Source organism: Microcaecilia unicolor, chromosome 10, assembly GCF_901765095.1.
Source record: "Microcaecilia unicolor chromosome 10, aMicUni1.1, whole genome shotgun sequence".
NCBI lineage: Eukaryota > Metazoa > Chordata > Amphibia > Gymnophiona > Siphonopidae > Microcaecilia > Microcaecilia unicolor.
The window spans coordinates 85,831,137-85,853,357 of NC_044040.1; the positions used below are offsets into that span (position 1 = coordinate 85,831,137).

A 22,221-nucleotide genomic window follows, 5' to 3' on the forward strand; every position below is an offset into this window, starting at 1 on the left:
CGTTTCTCCTTTCCTCCAGGGTATACATGTTCAGGTCAGCAAGTCTCTCTTCATACATCTTGGAACGCAAATCCCATACCATTTTTGTAGCTTTTCTTTGCACCGCTTCAATTCTTTTTACATCCTTAGCAAGATACGGCCTCCAAAACTGAACACAATACTCCAAGTGGGGCCTCACCAACGACTTATACAGGGGCATCAACACCTCTTTCTTCTGCTAGTCACACCTCTCTCTATACAGCCTAGCAACCTTCTAGCTACGGCCACCGTCTTGTCACACTGTTTCGTTGCCTTCAGATCCTCAGATACTATCACCCCAAGATCCCTCTCACCGTCTGTACATATCAGACTCTCACCGCCTAACATACATGTCTCCCATGGATTTCTACTCCCTAAGTGCACCACTTTGCATTTCTTCGCATTGAATTTTAATTGCCAAACCTTAGACCATTCTTCTAGCTTCTGCAAATCCTTTTTCATGTTTTCCACTCCCTCCTGGGTGTCCATTCTGTTATAAATCTTAGTATCATCCGAAAAAGGCAAACTTTACCTTCTAACCCTTCGGCAATGTCACTCACAAATATATTGAACAGAATTGGCCCCAGCACCGATCCCTGAGGCATTCCACTACTCACCTTTCCCTCATCCGAGCGAATTCCATTAACCACCACCCTCTGGCGTCTGTCTGTCAACCAGTTCCTAATCCAGTTCACCATGTCAGGTCCTATCTTCAGGCTGTCAAGTTTATTCAAGAGCCACCTGTGGGGAACTGTGTCAAAAGCTTTGCTGAAATCTAAGTAGATTAATTCTATAGCATGTCCATGATTTATTTATTTGCAGTATTTGTATCCCCCATTTTCCCACACACTAGCATGATTCAATTCTCCTGTCACCCAGTCAAAGAACTCAATGAGATTTATTTGGCACGATTTACCTTTGGTAAAACCTTGTTGTCTCGAATCTTGCAACTTATTGGCTTCCAGGAAATTCACTATCCTTTCCTTCAGCATCGCTTCCATTACTTTTCCGATAGCCAGCCTGTAATTTTCAGCTTCTTCCCTATCACTACATTTGTGAAGAGGGACCTCATCCGCTGTTCTCCAATCCCACGGAACCTCTCCTGTCTCCAAGGATTTATTAAACAAATCTTTAAGAGGACCCGCCAGAACCTCTCTGCGCTCCCTCAATATCCTGGGGTGGATCCCGTCCGGTCCCATGGCTTTGTCCACCTTTAGATTTTCAAGTTGTTCATACACACTCTCTTCCGTGAATGGTGCTGTACCCACTCCATTCTCATATGTACTTTTGCAGCCAATCGTGGTCCTTTTCCAGGATTTTCTTCTGTGAAAACAGAACAAAAGTATCTATTTAGCAAATTTGCTTTTTCTTCATCATTATCTACATAGCGGTTCGCAGCATCTTCCTCCTTTCACTAATATACCGGAAGAATTTTTTGTCACCCCCTCCTTACATTTCTAGCAATTTGTTCTTCCGCTTTCGCCAGACGTATCTCTCTCTTGGCTTCTTTCAGTTTCACCCGGTATTCCTCTCCGTATTCCTCTTCTTGAGTTTTTCTGTATTTGAGGAACACCAACTCTTTAGCCTTTATTTTCTCAGCCACTTGCTTGGAGAACCATATCAGTTTCCTTTTTCTCTTGCTTTTATTTACTCTCCTTACATAAAGGTTTGTGGCCATATTTATAGCTTCTTTCAGCCTGGACCACTGTCCTTCCACTTCTCGTTTGTCCTCCCAGCCCATCAGCTCCCTCCTCAGGTATTCCCCCATTTTACTAAGGTCAGAATGCTTGAAATCCAGGACTTTGAGTTTTGAGTGGCCGCCCTCCACTTCAGCCGTCATATCAAACCAAACTGTTTGATGGTCACTGCTGCCCAGGTGGGCACCCACTCGGACATTTGGCACACTATCTCCATTTGTGAGAACCAGATCCAGTGTCGCTCCCTCCATCGTGGGTTCCGTCACCGTTTGTCTGAGCAGAGCACTTTGAAAAGCATCCACGATCTCTCTACTTCTTTCCGATTCCGCATATGGAACCTTCTAATCTACATCCGGCAGATTGAAATCTCCAGCAACAGCACCTCTCTCTTCTTTCCCAACTTTTGAATATCTGTGATCAGATCTTTATCTAGTTCCTCCAATTGTGTTGGAGGTCTGTAGACAACACCCACGTGGACAGAGGTTCTATCATCTCTTTTTAAGGTGATCCATTTTGCTTCTTCCTTTTCCCAGGTTCCTGTCATTTCAGTCGCTGCGATATCATTACTCACATACAGAGCTACTCCTCCACCTTTACGACTATCTCCATCCTTCCTAAATAGATTATAGCCTGGTATATTTGCATCCCATTCATGGGAACCATTGAGCCATGTCTCCGTGATTGCAACAACATCTAAGTTTGCCTCCAACATCAGGGCTTGAAGGTCGTGAACTTTATTGCTTAGACTGTGAGCATTTGTGGTCATCGATTTCCATCTACATTTCATTGGAATTTTAATCTTCTGTTTAGTTTCTTGTTTAGTCTCACTTCCTGCTGTGTTGGTAAGAAGTGATTTGCTAAGATTGTTGTTTTCATTACTTTCTTTTCTACTGACGCATCTTGTCTTTAGCTTTAGCTGGGGGTGACCACTTGAAGTGAACTGTCTCCATATGCCACCCCCACCTTCTAGGTTAAATGCCTAGAAATATATTGTCTGAATTTCTCCCCAAGGATTTTTTTCCTGCCACAGTGAGATGCAGCTCATCATTACAGTATAGTCTTTTGTTTTTCCATGTATTGCCCCATCCTCCTATGTACCTAAATCCTTCTTGGTGACACCAGGCTTTGAGCCAGCTATTGAAATTCTTAGTACTTGCAATCTTTTCTCTCCCTTTCCAAAGGTAGGTAGTACTTCAGAGAAAGCTATTGCTTGTATCAAAGATTTTAACCCCTCTCCCAGCTCCTGAAAAGCTCTCTGCGTGGCAAGTGGGGTATTACTGGACAAGTCATTTGCTCCCAGGTGGATAACAACATCAGTGTTTGACTCTAGTTTCTTCTCTGATTATAGAGATTATTTGCTTGGTACTCCTGGTAGCTGAAGAGCCTGGAAGGCATTTCACTTTGCATGGCCCCTTGAACTGTGGGTACCTTCATATCTTTTTGTTCCACCTTCATTGCTTTTTCTTCCACCTCAGTTCTATTTTCAGGAACATCACAGTGCTGTAATGAAGCAAAAGAATTCTGTAGGGGCAACACTTGTGAGGGCGGATGCTTCTGTGCCACATAACGAAGTCTGCTTGAGCCTACCGTGAACCATCTATTCTTAGGTGGTTTTATCCTTTGAGGCAGTGGCGAGAAGTTGGTATGATTCTGTGCAGTCCTAGAAGATGCTTTAAGTGCATCCAATTCCTGCTTTACTTTACTGAGCTCCTGTTTTAAACTAGCAAGCTGAAGACAGATAGGACAAGCATTAAGTCTCCAGATGATTGGCCCTGAAACTAAAGCACCACAATTATTACAGAGAATAAAAGTCATCCTGATTGGTTGAAATGGGTATGAACAGATGTACTATGATGGGGTTAACAGTCTGCAAGATTGCCTATGTGTGACTGAGGAGTAAAATTAATGAGTTTTGGCTTGTCTATATATGACTGGAAAACCCTGGGGTGGGTGGGATGTGGGGAGGGTGGGTAGGACTATAAGGCATATTTTCAAAGCACTTAGCCTTCCAAAGTTCCATAGAAACCTATGGAACTTTGGAAGGCTAAGTGCTTTGAAAATATGCCTCTAAAGTCCCAGAGAGTCAGCCAAGTGCTGTATCAAAAAAAGTTCTCTAGGTATGACCAGAAATGATAGTCTGCTGATCAAAGAATTTTCAGTTGATTTAACTTTCAAATTCAACTAGAATATAACTTTCCTTTAGTAAATAAATCTAAATATTCCCAATAATTACAGCAGTTTCATCAATGTAAAATGGAAATTTATAACCAGTTGGGAGACTAAGTTTGTGGTTTTGCCTAGGACTGGCAGAACCTTTCCACAAAGTTAGAATGTTACAGGACCAGAAGCAGTTAGAAAAGCCTATCCTCTATCAGAGCTAGGCAGGAAAGGAAAGAGGGTATTATTTTTTTGTTGTTGTTTTTGTCTTTTTTTTGGGGGGGGGGGGGGGCAGGGTTAGAAGACAGAGAAGTGCACCACAATACAGATTCACAGGACAAATTAATTAAGCAATAAGCATTAAATTAAAGAGAATATCAGGCAGCTAAACCTATAGCCAAAAAGTTGAGAAGTTAGAATAAAATAATCAGAAATCACTTAGCAGTATTTTGGTTCAGGTCCAGCACATGGAATGCTACAAACAAAGTGGTCTTTGTCTCCCTATTTAGAGCTCAACCTGCCTCCTGCTGTGCAGTGATTACCTCACAGTGAGTCAGCCCAGTGCTGTATCAAAAAAAGGGTTAGAAGACAATTACACATACCCATGTTATCTATACAAAAGAATAGTTGGAAAACATCAATTAATTTAAATTAAATGTATATATTTTCTGGAAATAGGGACCCATACAAGTATGAAATAGATTTCAACTCCACAGAAATGATCATTAAAAACTTACTAGAACAATGGGAATGTGTTGAGGTTCCACAGTGAAGAACTTCTCATATCTAACCACCGTTTCAAAAAACTCCAGTGTAACTGATGTATGTTGGTATGCACTAACACCGGAAGTCACCAACTGCAAAAACAGTGAAATAATTCAGTTATTCTAACAGTAAAGAATGGTCCATGTCAGACTGCAACATTGAAAGGTAACATATTTATAGAAAGCTGAAATTCTGATTGAAGTTTATAAACAGTAATGCCAAACTTGTGCAAAGTCAACCCTTTTGTTAAAGAAAATATGCTTATGATATACTTACAGTTCGCATCATATCCTGCAAGACACTAGCTTTTGCAATGTCACCACAGAAATGTGCTCCATGAGATACTGGAAGAGCTTCACCCAACATGTATAATAATCTTAGTGCTACTTCTACTTCCATGAACCGTGCAGCTTGCCAATTCCTAAGGAGACCAGTATCATTTAGGTAATGCTATCACAATGGATATTATCATCATAATGGATACTTGCACATGCTTATGCCAATCAGAACAGTTAGAAAGGTAGCTTTCAAAACAAGGTTGACAAGAGATACTTCTAAAATATATTTGTTTGAATTCAATAAATACCATGATCAATGTTGAACTGGTACTCCTTGTTATCAAGGGCAAAAAGTCAGTACAGTAGAGTCCTGATAATGGGACTGATGGGAGGTCAGATTACCAAAAATATCAGATAATCCAAAGACGTGGGGCACAAACCCCAAACAGCAGCAGCTGCACCTCTCAGCCCCCGCCCCCCCCCCCTGAGTGCCTCCTATCCATCCATAGGTCCCCAGACCTATCTTATAGTCCCTGGTAGTCTAGTGGTGAAATCGGGGCAAGAGTGAATCGCAGTCACTCCTGCCCCTGCTGAATGCATTTTCAAAATGACTACCGCAATCAGATATTGCAGCAGCGATTTTGAAAGCAGAGTTAGCAGGGGCAGGAGCAAATGGGAATTCCTCCTTCTCAGACTTCACCACTAGACCACCAGGGACTATAATGTATGCCTCGGGGTGGAGGGCAAGGAGGTGCAGATGTGTCAAGTGTGGTGCTGAACAGGCCAACGGGTGGGTTGAGGAGGCACTTGGGTTTGGGTCTGAGGAGGCACTTGGTTTGGGTCCAAGAAGAGGGGGGGGGGGGGGGAATCTAATCATGTTGAGGAGAGAGGGAAAGAGGAGGTGAAGTTCAGATTACCCAACCGTCGGATAATCCAGATCATCAGATAATTAGGACTATATTGTAATCACTCTAATGAAGGCAAAAGACTGGTTAAAAAAAAGGTCTTGGAAAAAAAAATCCCTGATCAGTTCCACAAGCTGCCTTTTGTGTGGAGTCTGGAACATGGAAATGCCTACTTTTTCTGGAGCAGGGGATTTTTTTTTGTGTGCAAAATTTTCAACATGAGCTCTATCAATTTTATACAACTGCGATATTAGGACTGCTCCCTAACTGCACTGTGACATATAGAAAACATCAAGAAAACAGCATTCTTTCATAACTGAATACATATTTAAACTTACTGCAATGTAGTGTTAAAAACTCTCCGAACAGAAGACAACAATAACTCTGGTGAGACCTGAGCAAGTCTGTCCAACAGTAATTTCAGTTGTTTCCTGTACTCTACAAACATCACTTCATCTTCACCCTGCAACAAAGTAGCTGTCAGGTTAATCTTGTTTAAATAAAACATTTTTCTACAACCCAAAGAGCACTAGTTAATAATCTCAGCTCATCTGTCATCATTACTATGTTACTATATTAATTTATACTGTAAACAAGTTCTCACTCTGTGTGACTAAGTTAAAATAGACCACAACAGGAGTACAAACCATAAAAGATAATGAATCCTATGCAGTAAACATAACCATGCAAGTTCCTTTTATACATACAAAAATGTTGTGCTATGCAGGAAGGCCTTACTGAGCACAGAAAAGTGTACCTAACAGATATTTGCAAGCTTATCCACGTATACCTTGTACAGAATATGAGGAGGAGAGGGAGAATGAAAGCGCAAGGGGGAAGGAGGGGGCTGGAGAAAGAGAGAGGATTCCTTTTCACCTGAAGAATGGAAGGAAGGGAAAAACTACAACTTCCAACAGCCCCTGAGTAGGACATACCATAGAAATGGGGACTTCCATTCCCAACAGCCCCCAGAGGTTGCTAGGAGAAGGACAAGAGGGGGGGAGGGGAATTGGGGAAAACCTGTCACAGAGAACTAGGCTAAGGGAAGAGGTTCTTAGCCTACCCAATCAGGGAGATGAGGAGCAGCTGAGCGGTGGGTGTGGTGAAGAACCCATTGACTGGCAAGAGGAAGAAAAGGGGGAGGAGGGAAGACAGGAGGAGCAGATGGATACTTCTGCTTTGGCTAAACTGAGAAGCACCCCGGTGAAACAGCAGCTTGCTGCATGGTATTAAGGCTTGGTAGAAAAAGAGAAAAGGTGGCTAGCCAGGAAGGGGAGTTAAGAGAGCATGTTTACAACTGTTGGATATTGGGGTGGTGGTCAGGAGGTAGTGCTGGCCAAGTTGGGTGGGACCCTTTTACTCTCCCTGTGGTGATTAAGAGTGGAGGGAGAGGGGAAAGGTAGTGCTCTGCTTAAACTGCTTTATATGAACTGCTGGTTTTTTTTTCTTTGAACTGCTGTGTTTTGGGAATTGTTTGTCATGAACTGCTTTATATGAACTGCTGGGATTTCTTCTTTGAACCCTTTGAACTGCTTGGCATGAACTGCTTTATATGAACTGCTGTGTTTTGGGAATTGCTTGAACTATTTTCTTTGTATTAACCACTGTATTTTGGGAATCATTCCGTTTTGGAGTGCGGAGCTTTGGACATTGGGGGCCAAGTCACTTGGACAGCAGAGGCAGTACCTTATTTACTCGGTAGATACCATACTATCTGTTACCTGGAGGATTATCTTATATGTTTTGTGCCTAAATAAACTGCAAACTGTCTCCATGAGGAGCCAGACCTGTACTTAGAGGGTGGAGTAGGACGTACCCAGGGGGATCCGAAACGGGAGCCTTCACAACCTATACAAATTAAGATTTTGTGAGTTTGCCAAATACCATCGTATGCTCGATTTTCTGTGCTTACATAATGGCCGCTAATTAATACAAAATGGAACATGGTATTAACTAGCTACTGTGCTCAGGATAACCCAAATCCCTCAGCCTAAGCAGCTCAAAGGTGAAGTCACAGTAATTCCTTCCTACCAGAGTCTTGCATGAGGTAATCCCATCCCCTCCATTAACAGAAGTGCCTCCCCTCCCCCCCCCCCCCCGAATACATTCCTATATTGTTTTAAAGTTCCCTTTTAGGATTCTTACCATTAAATCACTGGTACAGTGTTCTGGTTTTGTAAAGTGCTGCCCCACAGGCCTGACATCTTTATTGGTACTACCATTTTTCATATAGTAACATAGTAGATGACGGCAGAAAAAGACCTGCACGGTCCATCCAGTCTGCCCAACAAGATAACTCATATGTGCTACTTTTTATGTATACCCTACTTTGATTTGTACCTGTGCTCTTCAGGGCACAGACCGTATGAGTCTGCCCAGCACTATCCCCGCCTCCCAACCACCAGACCCGCCTCCCAACCACCGGCTCTGGCACAGACCGTATAAGTCTGCCCAGCACTATCCCCGCCTCCCAACCACCAGCCCCGCCTCCCAACCACCGGCTCTGGCACAGACCGTATAAGTGACATTTTTCTTCAGTCTGCCCCCCTTCATCGTGGAGACTGGGTACTCGATAAGCGGAATTATACGCCCCAAGAATATGAAGCGGCTTATTATTCCCCGTGGCATATTAACTCGCTTTTACATACTGTGAGAGAAGAGTTACCGCCTACTATGCGTCGGAACGTGATTGTTGGCTCGATAAGACAGATGTGGCGATATCTGGTGACACTGTTGGAAAGACAGCCAGAGGTTTCTGACCAACTTCCAATAAGGGGAAATCTACGTTTTATTCCAGGTCAAGATATGGTGTCTATGTAAATTAAATCTCTTCTTTAGCATCTGCTTGTTTCTCCAATGTAGCAGCCTTTGTTGCATTTTTTACACTGAATGATATATACCACATTGGAAGATGAGCGCATGAAAGATTCCTTAATGTTGAATATTTCTCCTTTGTGAATGGTGGGAGGCGGGACTGATGGTTGGGAGGCGGGGATAGTGCTGGGCAGACTTATACGGTCTGTGCCAGAGCCGGTGGTGGGAGGCGGGGCTGGTGGTTGGGAGGAGGGGATACTGCTGAGCAGACTTATACAGTCTGTGCCCTGAAAAAGACAGGTACAAATCAAAGTAAGGAATACACAAAAACTGGCACATACGAGTTTATCTTGTTTGGCAGACTGGATGGACCGTGCAGGTCTTTTTCTGCCATCATCTACTATGTTATGTTATTATGTTATGTGAATGACCGTGGGGTCCTGTGAAATATTTTGGCATAGTTTGCAGCTGGATATATTGCAAGAATGTATGCCATTCTTTTCATTTTGAGTCTGTGTTGGGAGCTTACTTCTAATTAGCTTGTGTTTTAAGTTGGGTGGCTGTCGGAAGGCCAGCACTGGTGGGGATGGGAATATCTCTTTCAGTAATTCATCCTCCTGGAGTAGAGGCTGCAGATCTCTTATGATTTTTCTTAATTTTTCTAGCTCTGGGTTGTATGTCACTATAAGGGGGATTTTGTCTGTGGCTTTTTTTTTTTTTGTACTATAGCAGATTTTTCCTGGGTGTTTTGAGGGAAGAGGCAATATTCTTGGAGATTATTTTGATGTTGTAGCCTTTCTGTTCGAAGGATGCAGTTAGGATTTCAAAGTGTCTGTCTCTGTCCCCTGAGTCAGAGCAGATACGGTGTTATCTTGTGGCTTGGCTGTAAATAATGGATCTTTTTGTATGTGAAGGGTGGAAGCTGGAGTTGTGGAGGTAGCTGCATTTGTCTGTGGGTTTCTTGTATATGGATGTTTGTATATAGCCATCGCTCATTGAGACTGTGGTGTCCAAAATATTGACTTTTTCTGGGGAGTAGTCAATTTTGAATCTGATTGTAGGATGGTATGTATTGAAGGAATTGTAAAATTGTTTCAGAGTTTCTTCCCCCTCAGTCCAAATCATAAAAATGTCATCGATGTACCGGTAGTATTTTAGGGGTTTCGTCTGGTATGTATTCAGAAATGTATTAAGTTATGTCCAATAACAAAGGTATCATCTTATTTGCTTTTCCATGTTTTATTTCTATTGATTACCTTTAAAAGTGGACTAACACGGCTACCACACCTGTAAAAGAAGCAAATCGCCTCGTCGCATTGGCCCTTCCCTCACTGTGTCCCGCACTCTGATGTAACTTCCTATTTCCGTGAGGGTGGGACATAGTGAGGGAAGGGCCGACGCTAGGAGGCGATTTGCTTCTTATACAGCCGAGCAGACGCGAGGCGCTTCACAGATTTTTTTTTAAGGCTGGGTGGCAGTAGAAGAGGGTCATCTGTCGACGGAGCTGGTGGGCAGGTGGGGACTGTGGCTCCAGCGGAGCACCCCCCCACCTGCTGAAACCCAAGGTGGACTGCCCTACTGCCACGCCCTTGGTACGCCACTGTTAAGCAATTCTTAGACATGCAGAGATTTATTTTTTAACTTTACCATCCTATATAATAAAAAGCACGTCCAACGTTCTGAAGCTGAGAAAGTGAAGCCTTGAAGCATTCGTGCTCCTGCTGTATCCATCTCCTGAAATGACGTCACGTACTTCCGTGTTCGTAAAGACCAATCACTGGAAGGGAACGCTGCAGAATTGCCAGGCAATGGAACACAACGTCACATGCATGAGGGTGTCGTCGTCCCTCCCTTCCAGTTCCAGGCCCCCTACCTCCAAATTTTAAAAGTCAACTTCAATTACGAAGTCGGGTTTACGGCGGCCGAAGACAGCAGCAGCGGTAACAGGCGTGCAGGCTCGACCCTTCTCTCTCTCTCAGCTCTGGTCCTGCCCTTGCGGAAACAGGAAATGAGGGCGGAACTAGAGCTGAGAGAGAGAAGGGCCGAGCCTCAACACTTTTTACCGCTGCTGCCGGCGAAAAACCAGACTTCGTAAGTTAAGATGAATTTTAAAATTTGGAGTTAGGGGGCCTGGAACTGGAAGGGAGGGACGACGACACCCTCATGTGTGTGACGTCGTGTTCGGGGGGGGGGGGGGGGGGGGGAGGATCCTGAATCTCGGAGGGAAGGAGGGAGAGAGGGGGGAACCTGAAACTCGGTCGCCTGGAACTCGGAGGGAGGGGACGACCCTGGAACTCAAAGGGACGACCCTGGATCTCAGAGGGAGGGGGGACGACGACCCTGGAACTCGGAGAGGGGGGGGACGGCCCTGGAACTCGGGGGGGGGAGGATGACCCTGGAACTCGGAGGGAGGGGGGCACTGGAACTGGGAGGAAGGGGGCCCATGGCACACACTCATTCTCACACACACACACACTCGCATCCAGTCTCACTCTCTCTCTGTCACACACACCACTCGCACATTCACTCTGTCTCACACAGTCACTCTCACACACACTCTCTCAAACATACACACTTCGAGGAAAACCTTGCTAGCACCCATTTCATTGGTTTCAGAAACGGGCCTTTTTTCCTAGTAAATCAATAAAGTTCACAATGCGAATGCTGAATCGCCTTCCTTATTCTTGGTTAAAGCCTACTCCACAGGGCCTGCTTCCCTTAGTATTGATTTTAATTCAATATAGTCTTTCATCAGGTGTACTTCCTTTTCCATGGAAGAAAGCTTCAATCTGTATATTCCTTCCTCTGCTTGGTTTGCAAGCACTCAGATCTGCTGTCATGAGTATAAGTTTCATTTTTCCCTACTGCTGCTTGTACATAGAGTGCATACGTTTTTGTTTTCCTTGAAATAGCAAGTGTTGTTATGCACTTCTGGTAAATCATGTGACAAGGAGTAACACATGAGGAAGTGAAACTATACAACCCATATATGGCAGATAAAGCGAAAATACATACATGTAGCAGGTATTCTCTGAGGACAGCAGGCTGATTGTTCTCACACGTGGGTCAAAGTCCACGTCGGCCTGGGAATCGGCATTTTGCAAGCAAAATATTTAATAAAGTCTTGCTAGAGTCTTCTGGTGCGTGTGCAGCGCTCATGTGTGGACCAATTTCCCATCCATCACGTGAACGCGTTCCTCACTTAAATCAAAGGCATAAAAAGAAACAATAACAACTCCAAAGGGGAGGTGGGCAGGTTTGTGAGAACAATCAGCCTGCTGTCCTCGGAGAATACCTGCTACAGGTATGTATCTTCGCTTTCTCTGAGGACAAGCAGGCTGCTTGTTGTCACGATTTGGGTATCCCTTGCAACCAGGCTCCCTCAAACCAATGAACATTTATTTTATTTATTTTGAACATTGGTCAATTGGGCCTCGCAACGGCGAGGACATAACAGAGATTGACCTGAAACCATAAACAACTAACTGAGAGTGAAGCCTGGAACAGAACAAAAATGGGTCTAGGGGGGTGGAGTTGGATTCTAAACCCCTAACAGATTCTTCAGCACCGACTGTCCAAACTGACTGTTGCATCAGGTACCCTGCTGAAGGCAGTAGTGAGATGTGAATGTGTGGACTGATGACCATGTTGCAGCCTTGCAAATCTCTTCAATGGAGGCTGACTTTAAGTGAGCCACTGACACAGCCATGGCTCTAACATTATGAGCCGTGACATGGCCCTCCACAGACAGCCAGCTTGGGCGTAAGTGAAGGAAATGCAATCTGCTAGCCAATTGGAGATTGTGCGTTTTCTGGTGGCGACTCCCCTCCTGTTGGGATCAAAAGATACAAACAACTGGGCGGACTGTCTAAAGGGCTTTGTCCGCTCCACGTAAAAGGCCAATGCCCTCTTGCAGTCCAAGGTGTGCAAACTGCTTTCGCCAGGGCGGGTATGAGGACGGGGAAAGAAAGTTGGCAAGACAATTGACTGGTTCAGATGGAACTCCAACACCACCTTTGGCAGGAACTTAGGGTGCGTGCGGAGGACTACTCTGTTGTGATGGAACTTGATATAAGGTGCAAGCACTACCAGGGCCTGAAGCTCACTGACTCTACGAGCTGAAGTAACAGCCACCAAGAAAACGACCTTCCAGGTCAAGTACTTCAGATGGCAGGAATTCAGTGGCTCAAAAAGAGCTTTCATCAGCTGGGTGAGAACGATATTGAGATCCCATGATACTGGTGGAGGTTTGACAGGGAGCTTTGACAAAAGCAAACCTTTCATGAAGCGAACTAAAGGCTGTCCAGAAATAGGCTTACCCTCTATACGGCGATAAGCACTAATCGCACTAAGGTGAACTCTTACAGAGTTGGTCTTGAGACCAGACTCTGACAAGTGTAGAAGGTATTCAAGCAGGGTCTGTGTAGGACAAGAAAGAGGATCTATGGCCTTGCTGTCACACCAGACGGGGGCCTTGCTGTCACACCAGACGGAAACCTCCTCCATTTGAAAGAGTAACACCTCTTCGTGGAATCTTTCCTGAAAGCAAGCAAGACTCGGGAGACACCCTCTGAAAGACCTAAGGAGGCGAATTCTAAGCTCTCAACATCCAGGCCGTGAGAGCCAGAGACTGGAGGTTGGGATGTAGAAGCGACCCCTCGTTATGAGTACTGGAAAACAGTCCAATCTCCACGGTTCTTTGGAGGACAACTCCAGAAGAAGAGGGAACCAAATCTGACACGCCAAAAGGGTGCAATAAGGATCATGGTTCTGCAGTCTTGCTTGAGTTTCAGAAAAATTTTCCCTACTAGAGGTATGGGAGGATACACATACAGAAGGCCTGTCCCCCAATATAGGAGAAAGGCATCTGACGCTAGTCTGTTGTGGACCTGAAGTCTGGAACAGAACTGAGGGACCTTGTGATTGATCTGAGTGGCAAAAAGATCCACTGATGGGGTGCCCCACGCTCGGAAGATCTTGCGGACTACGTCCATGTTCAGTGACCACTTGTGAAGTTGCATTATCCTGCTCAGTCTGTCGGCCAGACTGTTGTTTAAGCCTGCAGATAAGTGGCTGTCATGGTTGTGCCCATGTTTCGGGCGCTCCTTCTTCTCGCCACCTGGTGGCCAGACCTGATGGCTGCAATGAACTGTCTGGTTATCATCCGTTCCAGATTTCAGCTCAGTCCGGATCTTCCAGGCTGCCAGACTTGCTTGTTTTGTTTGAACCTACACAGCACCCATAGTTGCCTGGTGATTGCTGCAGCTGAGCCTCAGCTGCTGTTGGGCTTATTAGCCATTTTGAAACCTTTCTGCTTTGCCTTTGCATCGTCTTAGGCCCTGGTTTGTTGGTGCTTGTTGCACTTCTGCTTTGTGTGGGTTCTTGCCTGAAATTCTTGTCTGTTTTCAGTTAGTCTGTGTGTAGTTAGATTAGGTTGTGGTTTGTTTTCTAGTCTTGTCTCTGGGTTATAGTTTTGTGTTTAGTCCTTGTCTGCTTGTGTCTTAGTGGCTGCTCTGCAGCTTTCATTCCTGTGTCTTGTTAATCAGTGTTTTGTTCCCTGTTTTAGTGGCTGCTTGCAGCTTTCAGTCCTGTCCTTTAGCTTCCTTTCCCTGCCTTGCTGCCCCTGTATATTCCTTTTCCCTCTGACCCTCAGTCCCTGTTCAGCCTAGTTGGGATCCTGTTCCTGCCCTGTCCTATAAGTCCTGCCGGCCGCCTGCAGCCAGGGGCTCAACTTCTGGTGAAAGGTGGCCATGTGTAGGTGAAGCCTAACTGTTTGCCAGAGTTCTGCCCTGTCTCTGGTGTAGGGTGGTTTTACCTGCCGCTGCCGCTCCTTGGCAGAGGCCCAAGGGTTCACAAACCTAGCTCCTGCTTTGAATACGTGACAGAGGCTTGGAAAAACATGCCATGATGGCGAGTTCAAAGCCACATCTTGATGGCTTCCTGACACAGAGGTCGAGATCTGGTGGCCCCTGCTTGTTGGTGTAAAACATGGCAACCTGATTGTCTGTCTGAATTAAGATTACTTGGTTGGACAGCCGATCTCTGAAAGTCTTTGGAGCATTCCAGATCGCTCTTAATTCCAGGAGGTTGATCTGCAGACCTTTTTCCTGAAAGGACCAGGCTCCCTGAGTGTGGAGCACGTCTACATGAGCTCCCCGCCCCAGCAGAGATGTATCCGTCGTCAGCACTTTTCGTGGCTGAGGAACTAGGAATAGTCGTCCCATGATCAAATTGGATCAAATCATCCACAACTGAAGAGAATTCCGAAACCCGGTGGACAGTTGGATTACATCGTATAGATCCCCCGCAGCTTGAAACCACTGGGAAGCTAGGGTCCATTGAGCTGATCTCATATGTAGGCATGCCATGGGCGTGACATGAACTATGGAGGCCATGTGCCCCAGATGTCTCAACATCTGCTGAGCCGTGACCTGCTGAGAGGTTCAAACCATAGACACCAGGGACAGAAAGTTGTCCACCCTTGCCTAGGGAAAAATGGCTTCGGCGAAATCAAAAGACGCGATTGTGCCTGTTAAAAGAAAAAGGGCACGAAAAGAAGTGAACAACCCGGCCACATCGAAAACAAAGGAAACTTTAAAAGGGCAAAAATAAAGACATCTATGAGAAGTTTTTTTTTTTTAAACTGTAAAATTTCTATGAAAAGGAAAAGAAAATAATGTAAAAGCCACAAAACGAATAAGACTCTTTCCTGGGCCTGAGAGGAGCGGAGCAAAAAATCTTGACCGCACCTCAACGCGGAGAAAAACTAACTGAGGAACACGTTCATGCGACGGGTGGGAAATCAGTCTGTGCATGCGGGCCAGAAGACTCTAGCAAGACTTTTTTTTAAATATATTTAGTTTGCAAAATGCCAATTCCCGGTCCGACTCGGATGTCTACCCACATGTGAGAACAAGCAGCCTGCATGTCCTCGTTGAAAACTTGATTTAACCCAGAGGCTGAGGAGCCTCCAAAAAAGGAGATGTTTCTCAACAAATATGTGTTTAGGGGAAGAGGAGCCAGGTGGTTCATGCAATATGCACTACAAAAGAATACCACACGTAGGGGATATGGAAATGGCCAATGAGCACAAAGTGTGCACGTGTATTGGGACAGGAGAGGATGGTAAGAATAAAGGAAATAACCTTTTATGTATAATGAAGAAAACAGGAAATATGCTTTTATGTACAATAAGTAAGAATAAGAGGAATCACATGTTTTAGAAGAAATGAAACTTAGAACAGTACATAAGTGCATGAGAAAGCCAAACCGAGCAGCCTTGTAGCTCAGCCTAAGCGTCTTGCTGGCTGTGTGACAAAACTGCTCCAGAGGGAACAATCATTTTTGTACAGACTAAGAGAAATGCCAATAAAGATTTTATTTGGAGCGTCTAAGTCATAGTAACATAGTAGATGACGGCAGAAAAAGACCTGCATGGTCTATCCAGTCTGCCCAACAAGATAAACTCATATGTGTATACCTTACCTTGATTTGTACATGTCTTTTTCAGGGCACAGACCGTATAAGTATGCCCAGCAGTATTCCCCGCCTCCCAACACCGGCTCTGGCACAGACCATATAAGTCTGCCCTCCACTATCCTCGCCTCCCAACCACCAACCCCTCTTCCCCCCACCTGCTCCGCCACCCAATTTCGGCTAAGCTTCTGAGGATCCATTCCTTCTGCACAGGATTCCTTTATGCATATCCCATGCATGTTTGAATTCCGTTACCATTTTCATCTCCACCACCTTCCGCGGGAGGGCATTCCAAGCATCCACCACCCTCTCTGTGAAAAAATACTTCCTGACATCTTTCCTGAGTCTGCCCCCCTTCAATCTCATTTCATGTCCTCTCGTTCTACCACCTTCCCATCTCCGGAAAAGATTTGTTTGCGGATTAATACCTTTCAAATATTTTAACGTCTGTATCATATCACCCCTGTTCCTCCTTTCCTCCAGGGTATACATGTCTAGGTCAGCAAGTCACTCTTCATACGTCTTGGAACGCAAATCCCAGTACCATTTTCGTAGCTTTTCTTTGCACCACTTCCATTTTTTTAACATCCTTCGCAAGGTACGGCCTCCAAAACACAATTCCAGGTGGGGCCTCACCAACGACTTGTACAGGGGCATCAACACTTCCTTTCTTCTGCTGATCACACCTCTCTCTATACAGCCTAGCAACCTTCTCGCTACAGCCACCGCCTTGTCACACTGTTTCATCGCCTTCAGATCCTCGGATACTATCACACCAAGATCCCTCTCCCCCTCAGTACCTATCAGACTCTCACCGCCTAACACATAAGTCTCTCGTGGGTTTCTACTCCCTAAGTGCATCACTTTGCATTTCTTCGCATTGAATTTTAATTGCCAAACCTTAGACCATTCTTCTAGCTTCTGCAGATCCTGTTTCATGCTTTCCACTCCCTCCCGGGTGTCCACTCTGTTGCAAATCTTAGTATCATCCGCAAATAGGCAAACTTTACCTTCTAACCCTTCGGCAATGTCACTCACAAATATATTGAACAGAATCGGCCTCAGCACCAATCCTTGAGGCACTCCACTACTCACCTTTCCCTCCTCCGAGCGAACTCCATTTACCACCACCCTCTATCATCTGTCCGTCAACCAGTTCCTAATCCAGTTCACCACTTTGGGACCTATCTTCAGCCCATTGAGTTTATTTAAGAGCCTCCTGTGGGGAACCATGTCAAAAGCTTTGCTAAAATCTAAGTAGATTACGTCTATAGCAAGTCGATGATTCAATTCTCCAGTTACCAAATCAAAGAATTCAATGAGATTCGTTTGGCACAATTTCCCTCTGGTAAAACCATGTTGTCTCGAATCTTGCAACTTATTGGCTTCCAGGAAATTCACTATCCTTTCCTTCAGCATCGCTTCCATTACTTTTCCAATAACTGAAGTGAGGCTTACCGGCCTGTAGTTTCCAGCTTCTTCCCTATCACCACTTTTGTGAAGAGGGACCACATCCGCCGTTCTCCAATCCCTTGGAATCTCTTCCGTCTCCAAGGATTTATTAAACAAATCTTTAAGAGGACCCGCCAGAACTCTCTGAGCTCCCTCAATATTCTGGGTGGATCCCATCCGGTCCCATGGCTTTGTCCACCTTTAGCTTTCCTAGTTGTTGATACACACTCTCTTCCGTGAACGGTGCTCTATCCACTCCATTCTCAGGTGTACTTTTGCCAGTCCCTTGTGGTCCTTCTCCAGGATTGTCTCTCTCAACCAGCCAAAGAAATTTTTCTTTAAGGCTGAGGTGTCTTGCTCTCCCAGTTCTTCATACTAGACAGGCTAGATTGTGGCTAAGTTACTTACCTGTAGCACATGTTCTCCGAGAGACTTTGAAAAAAAGATAGCGTTGAAGGCAAAAACATATAGTAAAATTTTTTTTTACGTATATTAAAAGCAAGAAGCCGGCAAAAGAATTAGTTGGACCGCTAGATGACCAAGGGGTAAAAGGGGTAGTCAGGGAAGACAAAGCCATAACGAAGAGATTAAATGAATTCTTTGCTTCGATCTTCAGCGAGGAAGATTTGGGAGAGATACCGGTGCTAGAAAAGATATTCAAAGCTGACGAGTCAGAGAAACTGAAATCTCTATAAACCTGGAAGATGTAATTGTGCAATTAGACAAATTAAAGAGCAGCAAATCGCCTTGACCAGATGGTGTTCATCCCAGAATACTGATAGAATTGAAAAATGAACTTGCAGAACTATTGTTAGTAATATGTTGTTATTTATCTTTAAAATTAAGAATGGTACTGGAAGATTGGAGGGTGGCCAATGTAATGCCAATTTTTAAAGAAGGTTCCAGAGGTGATCCGGGAAATTATAGACCAATGAGCCTGAAATTGGAGCCAGGCAAAATGGTAGAGGCTATTATAAAGAACAAAATTACAGAGCATATTTAAAAGCATGGATTAATGAGACAAAGTCAACATGGTTTTAGTGAAGAGAAATCTTGCCTCACCAATCTATTACATTCCCTTTAGCAGAGAGATGTTTCACTTATATATACTGTCATCTATCAACATTTGCTTATTTCTGATCTGAGAAAGGGCTACCTTCGAAAGCTAATCAAAAAATGTATTAAGTTAGTCCAATAAAAAAGGTATCATCTAATTTTCTTTACTCTGTTTTATTTTTTTCTTTTTCTAATGATTACCTTTACATTTCTTTGAAAGGGTGAACAAACATGTGGTAAAGGTGAGCTGGTCAATATTGTATATATGTTTTTTTTCAAAAGGCATTTGACAAAGTACCTGATGAAAGATTCCTGAGGAAATTAGAAAGTCATGGGATAGGAGATAATGTACTATTGTGGATTAAAAACCGTCTAAAAGAAGAGAGTAGGGATAAATGGTCAGTATTTTCAATGGAGAAGAGTAAATAGTTATTCAAAGTTGTTAAACTGCAAGAGGATTGTGAAAAATTGCAAGAGAACATTACAAGACTGTGCATCCAAATGGCAGATGACATCTAAAGTAAGTGCAAAGTGATGTATGTGGGAAAGAGAACCCAAACTGAAGCAATGTGATGCAAGGTTCCACATTAAAAATCACCGGTCAGGAAAAGGATATAGGTGTCATCATTGATATGTCAAAACCCTCTGCTCAATGTGCAGCGGTGTCTAAGACCAGGTCCATCAAGCTCAGTATCCTGTTTCCAACTGTGGCCAATCCAGGTCACAAGTACCTGGCAAGATCCCAAAACAGTAAAACAGATTCTATGCTGCTTCTCTCAGAAATAAGCAGTGGATTTTCCCATGGTGGCTCTGGGTACAAAATGGTGGTCACTACCTCTAGTGGTAGTCTTGTGGTACTACTGCTATGCCCAGTGGAGGCCTACTGGGGCGAGAGCCATTGAAGAGGGGATTTGGAGAAAGTTCTTAGTGTAGGAAGGCATAGGAGACGTGGAAAATCATTGGTCAAAATTAAAGGCTGCTATAAATATGGCAACTCATTTTTATGCGATAAGAGGAAAGTAAACAAAAACAAGAGAAGCAGGAAGCCTATATGGTTCTCCAAACAAGTAGCTGAAAAAATAAGAGCAAAAGAGGCTTTGTTCAAGAATTAGAAAAGAACGCAATGAGAGGATCATGGAAAAGATTATCAGATTAAACTCAAAGAAGTGGAAATACGGCTAGCAAAAGCGCGAGCGGAGAAAAAAATGGCTAAAGATGTAAAGAGAGGAGATGAGACCTTTTTCAGATATATTGGAGAAAGGAGAAAAGATAGGAATGGAATTGCAAGACTGAAAGATGATGAGAATGGCTATGTGATGAAAATAAAGCGAATGTGCTAAACAATTACTTCTCTTCGGTGTTCACGGAGGAAAATCCTGAAGAAGGACCGTGGTTGGCTGCTCAGGGAACATCTGGGAATGGAGTGAATACTGCATCGTTTACTGAAGAAAGAGTTTATAAACAGCTGGAGAATCTGAAAGTGGATAAGGCTATGGGGCCGGATGGGATACATCCCAGGATAATGAAGGAGCTCAGAGAGGTACTGGCGGGACCTCTTAAAGATTTATTTAATAGATCATTAGAGAAGGGAGAGGTTCTGTGGGACTGGAGATGAGCGGATGTGGTCCCTCTTCACGAAAGTGAAGACAGGGAAGAAGTGGAAAACTACAGACTGGTAAGTCTCATGTCGGTGGTAGGAAAAATAATGGAGTCGCTGCTGAAAGAAAGGATAATTATCTTTCTAGAAGCCAATGGGTTACAAGACCCGAGGCACCATGGTTTTACCAAAGAAAAATCCTGCCAAAACGAATCTTATTGACTTCTTTGACTGGGTGACCAAAGAATTGGATGAAGGACGTGCGCTAGATTTAATCTACTTGGATGTCAGCAAGGCCTTAATACGGTCCCCCACAAAAGACTCGTGAGTAAGCTGAAAGGGCTGAACTTAGTGAACTGGATAAGGAACTGGTTGACTGACAGGTGGCAGAGGGTGGTGGTAAATGGAATCCGCTCGGAGGAAAGGAGCAGTGGAGTTCCTCAGGGGTCGGTGCTGGGGCCTATTCTGTTTAATATATTTGTGGGTGATATTGCTGAAGGGTTGGAAGGAAAGGTTTGCCTTTTTGCAGATGACATGAAAATAGCCAATAGAGTGGATACCCTGGAGGGAGCACAAATGATGAGAAGGGATCTCCGAACGATAGAAGAATGGTTGAAGGTCTGGCAGTTAAAATTTAATAATAATAATTATGCTAAGAAACCAGTGTTTTTACAATACTCAAAGATACAAGTGTCAAATATATTTTTTCTCTTTTTAATTGCTATTAGTGTTCAGTAGGAGGGGTCGTGTTCACAGAACTCTCATGTAGATTGTTTCTGCTGACTCCCTTAAGACATCATTGCACTCTTTCCTCCCTACCACATCAACACTATATTCAAAAAACTTTTCATTTTATCGATGATGAGATACATTTAAATATTTTGATATCCACATTCAATAGGGAGATAGGTCTACAGGATTCAGGGCTTGATCCAAGTTTCCCTAGTTTGGGCATTAATGTGATCAAGGCTTCATTATCTTGAGATGGGAAAGAGCCTCTAGCCAATGCCTTGGAATAGTAAGCCTTTAAGGGACCCACTATATGCACTGTTAGCAATTTATAGAATTTCGGGGCAAAACCATCGGAACTTGGAGCTGTACAGTTTTTAAACTTTTTAATCACTAATGGAATTTCTTTTGCAATCAAAGGTGCATTCAAACTAGCTTGGACCTCCTGTGAAATATGCGCGATGCCTAAATCCTCAAAATAATCAAAGACTTGAGGACCAACGTCCACTTCAACAGACAAGTAAAACTACTGAAAATATGTATAAAATTGTGTTGCTATATATCAGCCAGTCAACAACTTCCCATACTGATCTAGCAAACAAGGAATATACATCAAGATCCCTGCCAGCACTTGGTGATCTGCACTAATAATTTACCTGGTTTATTACTATATTGATAATACTTAAATTTGTAGGAAAACAACATTATTTGGTCTGTTCATGGATAAGAACATTCAGTGTTGCCTGCGTAGCCAAAAGGGTTTCTCACGTGGAATTTTTAAGAAAAGCCCATTTAGCTTGGACGTATTTCTTTACTAGGTGTATGATACACTGGGCTATTCTCTATGTACATGCAGCCGTATACACAATCATATCCCCCCACAAAAGCACTTTAGCTATTTCTGAAAATAAATGGGGATCTTGCTGATGTCCATTGAAAGTAAGAAAATCCTACCATTTCTGAAATAAAAAAAAGGACTGAAAGCCTGGATCCTCTATATAAGTAATGGGGAAAGGGGGTGGGAGGGAAGGGGACTTGATATACTGCCTTTCAATGGTTACAATCAAAGCAGTTTACATATTATATACAGATACTTCTTTTGTACCTGGGGCAATGGAGGGCTAAGTGACTTGCCTAGAGTCACAAAAAGCTACAGGTTCTCAGGCCGCTGCACTAACCACTAGGCTACTCCAGAAATCTCCAACTGCAAGCTGCCCCTTGAGGCCTGTCCATTTCTAGATTAATACAGATTACAGAGTGGTCTGAAATTTCAGTAG

The 22,221-nt window shown here is 43.9% G+C and overlaps 1 protein-coding gene across 2 annotated transcripts in view; it reads right to left on the bottom strand.

Moving 5' to 3' along the window:
- The window catches only part of XPOT (exportin for tRNA), a 645,960-nt gene that overhangs the window by 215,088 nt on the left and 408,651 nt on the right, over positions 1–22,221 (bottom strand). For both annotated transcript variants that reach the window (XM_030215950.1, XM_030215951.1), the window contains 3 exons: positions 6,159–6,283; positions 4,914–5,058; positions 4,610–4,729 (listed from right to left, as the gene is read on the bottom strand). In XM_030215950.1, the coding sequence (XP_030071810.1) occupies positions 4,610–4,729; positions 4,914–5,058; positions 6,159–6,283 (390 nt within the window). The remainder of the gene's footprint in view (positions 1–4,609; positions 4,730–4,913; positions 5,059–6,158; positions 6,284–22,221) is intronic.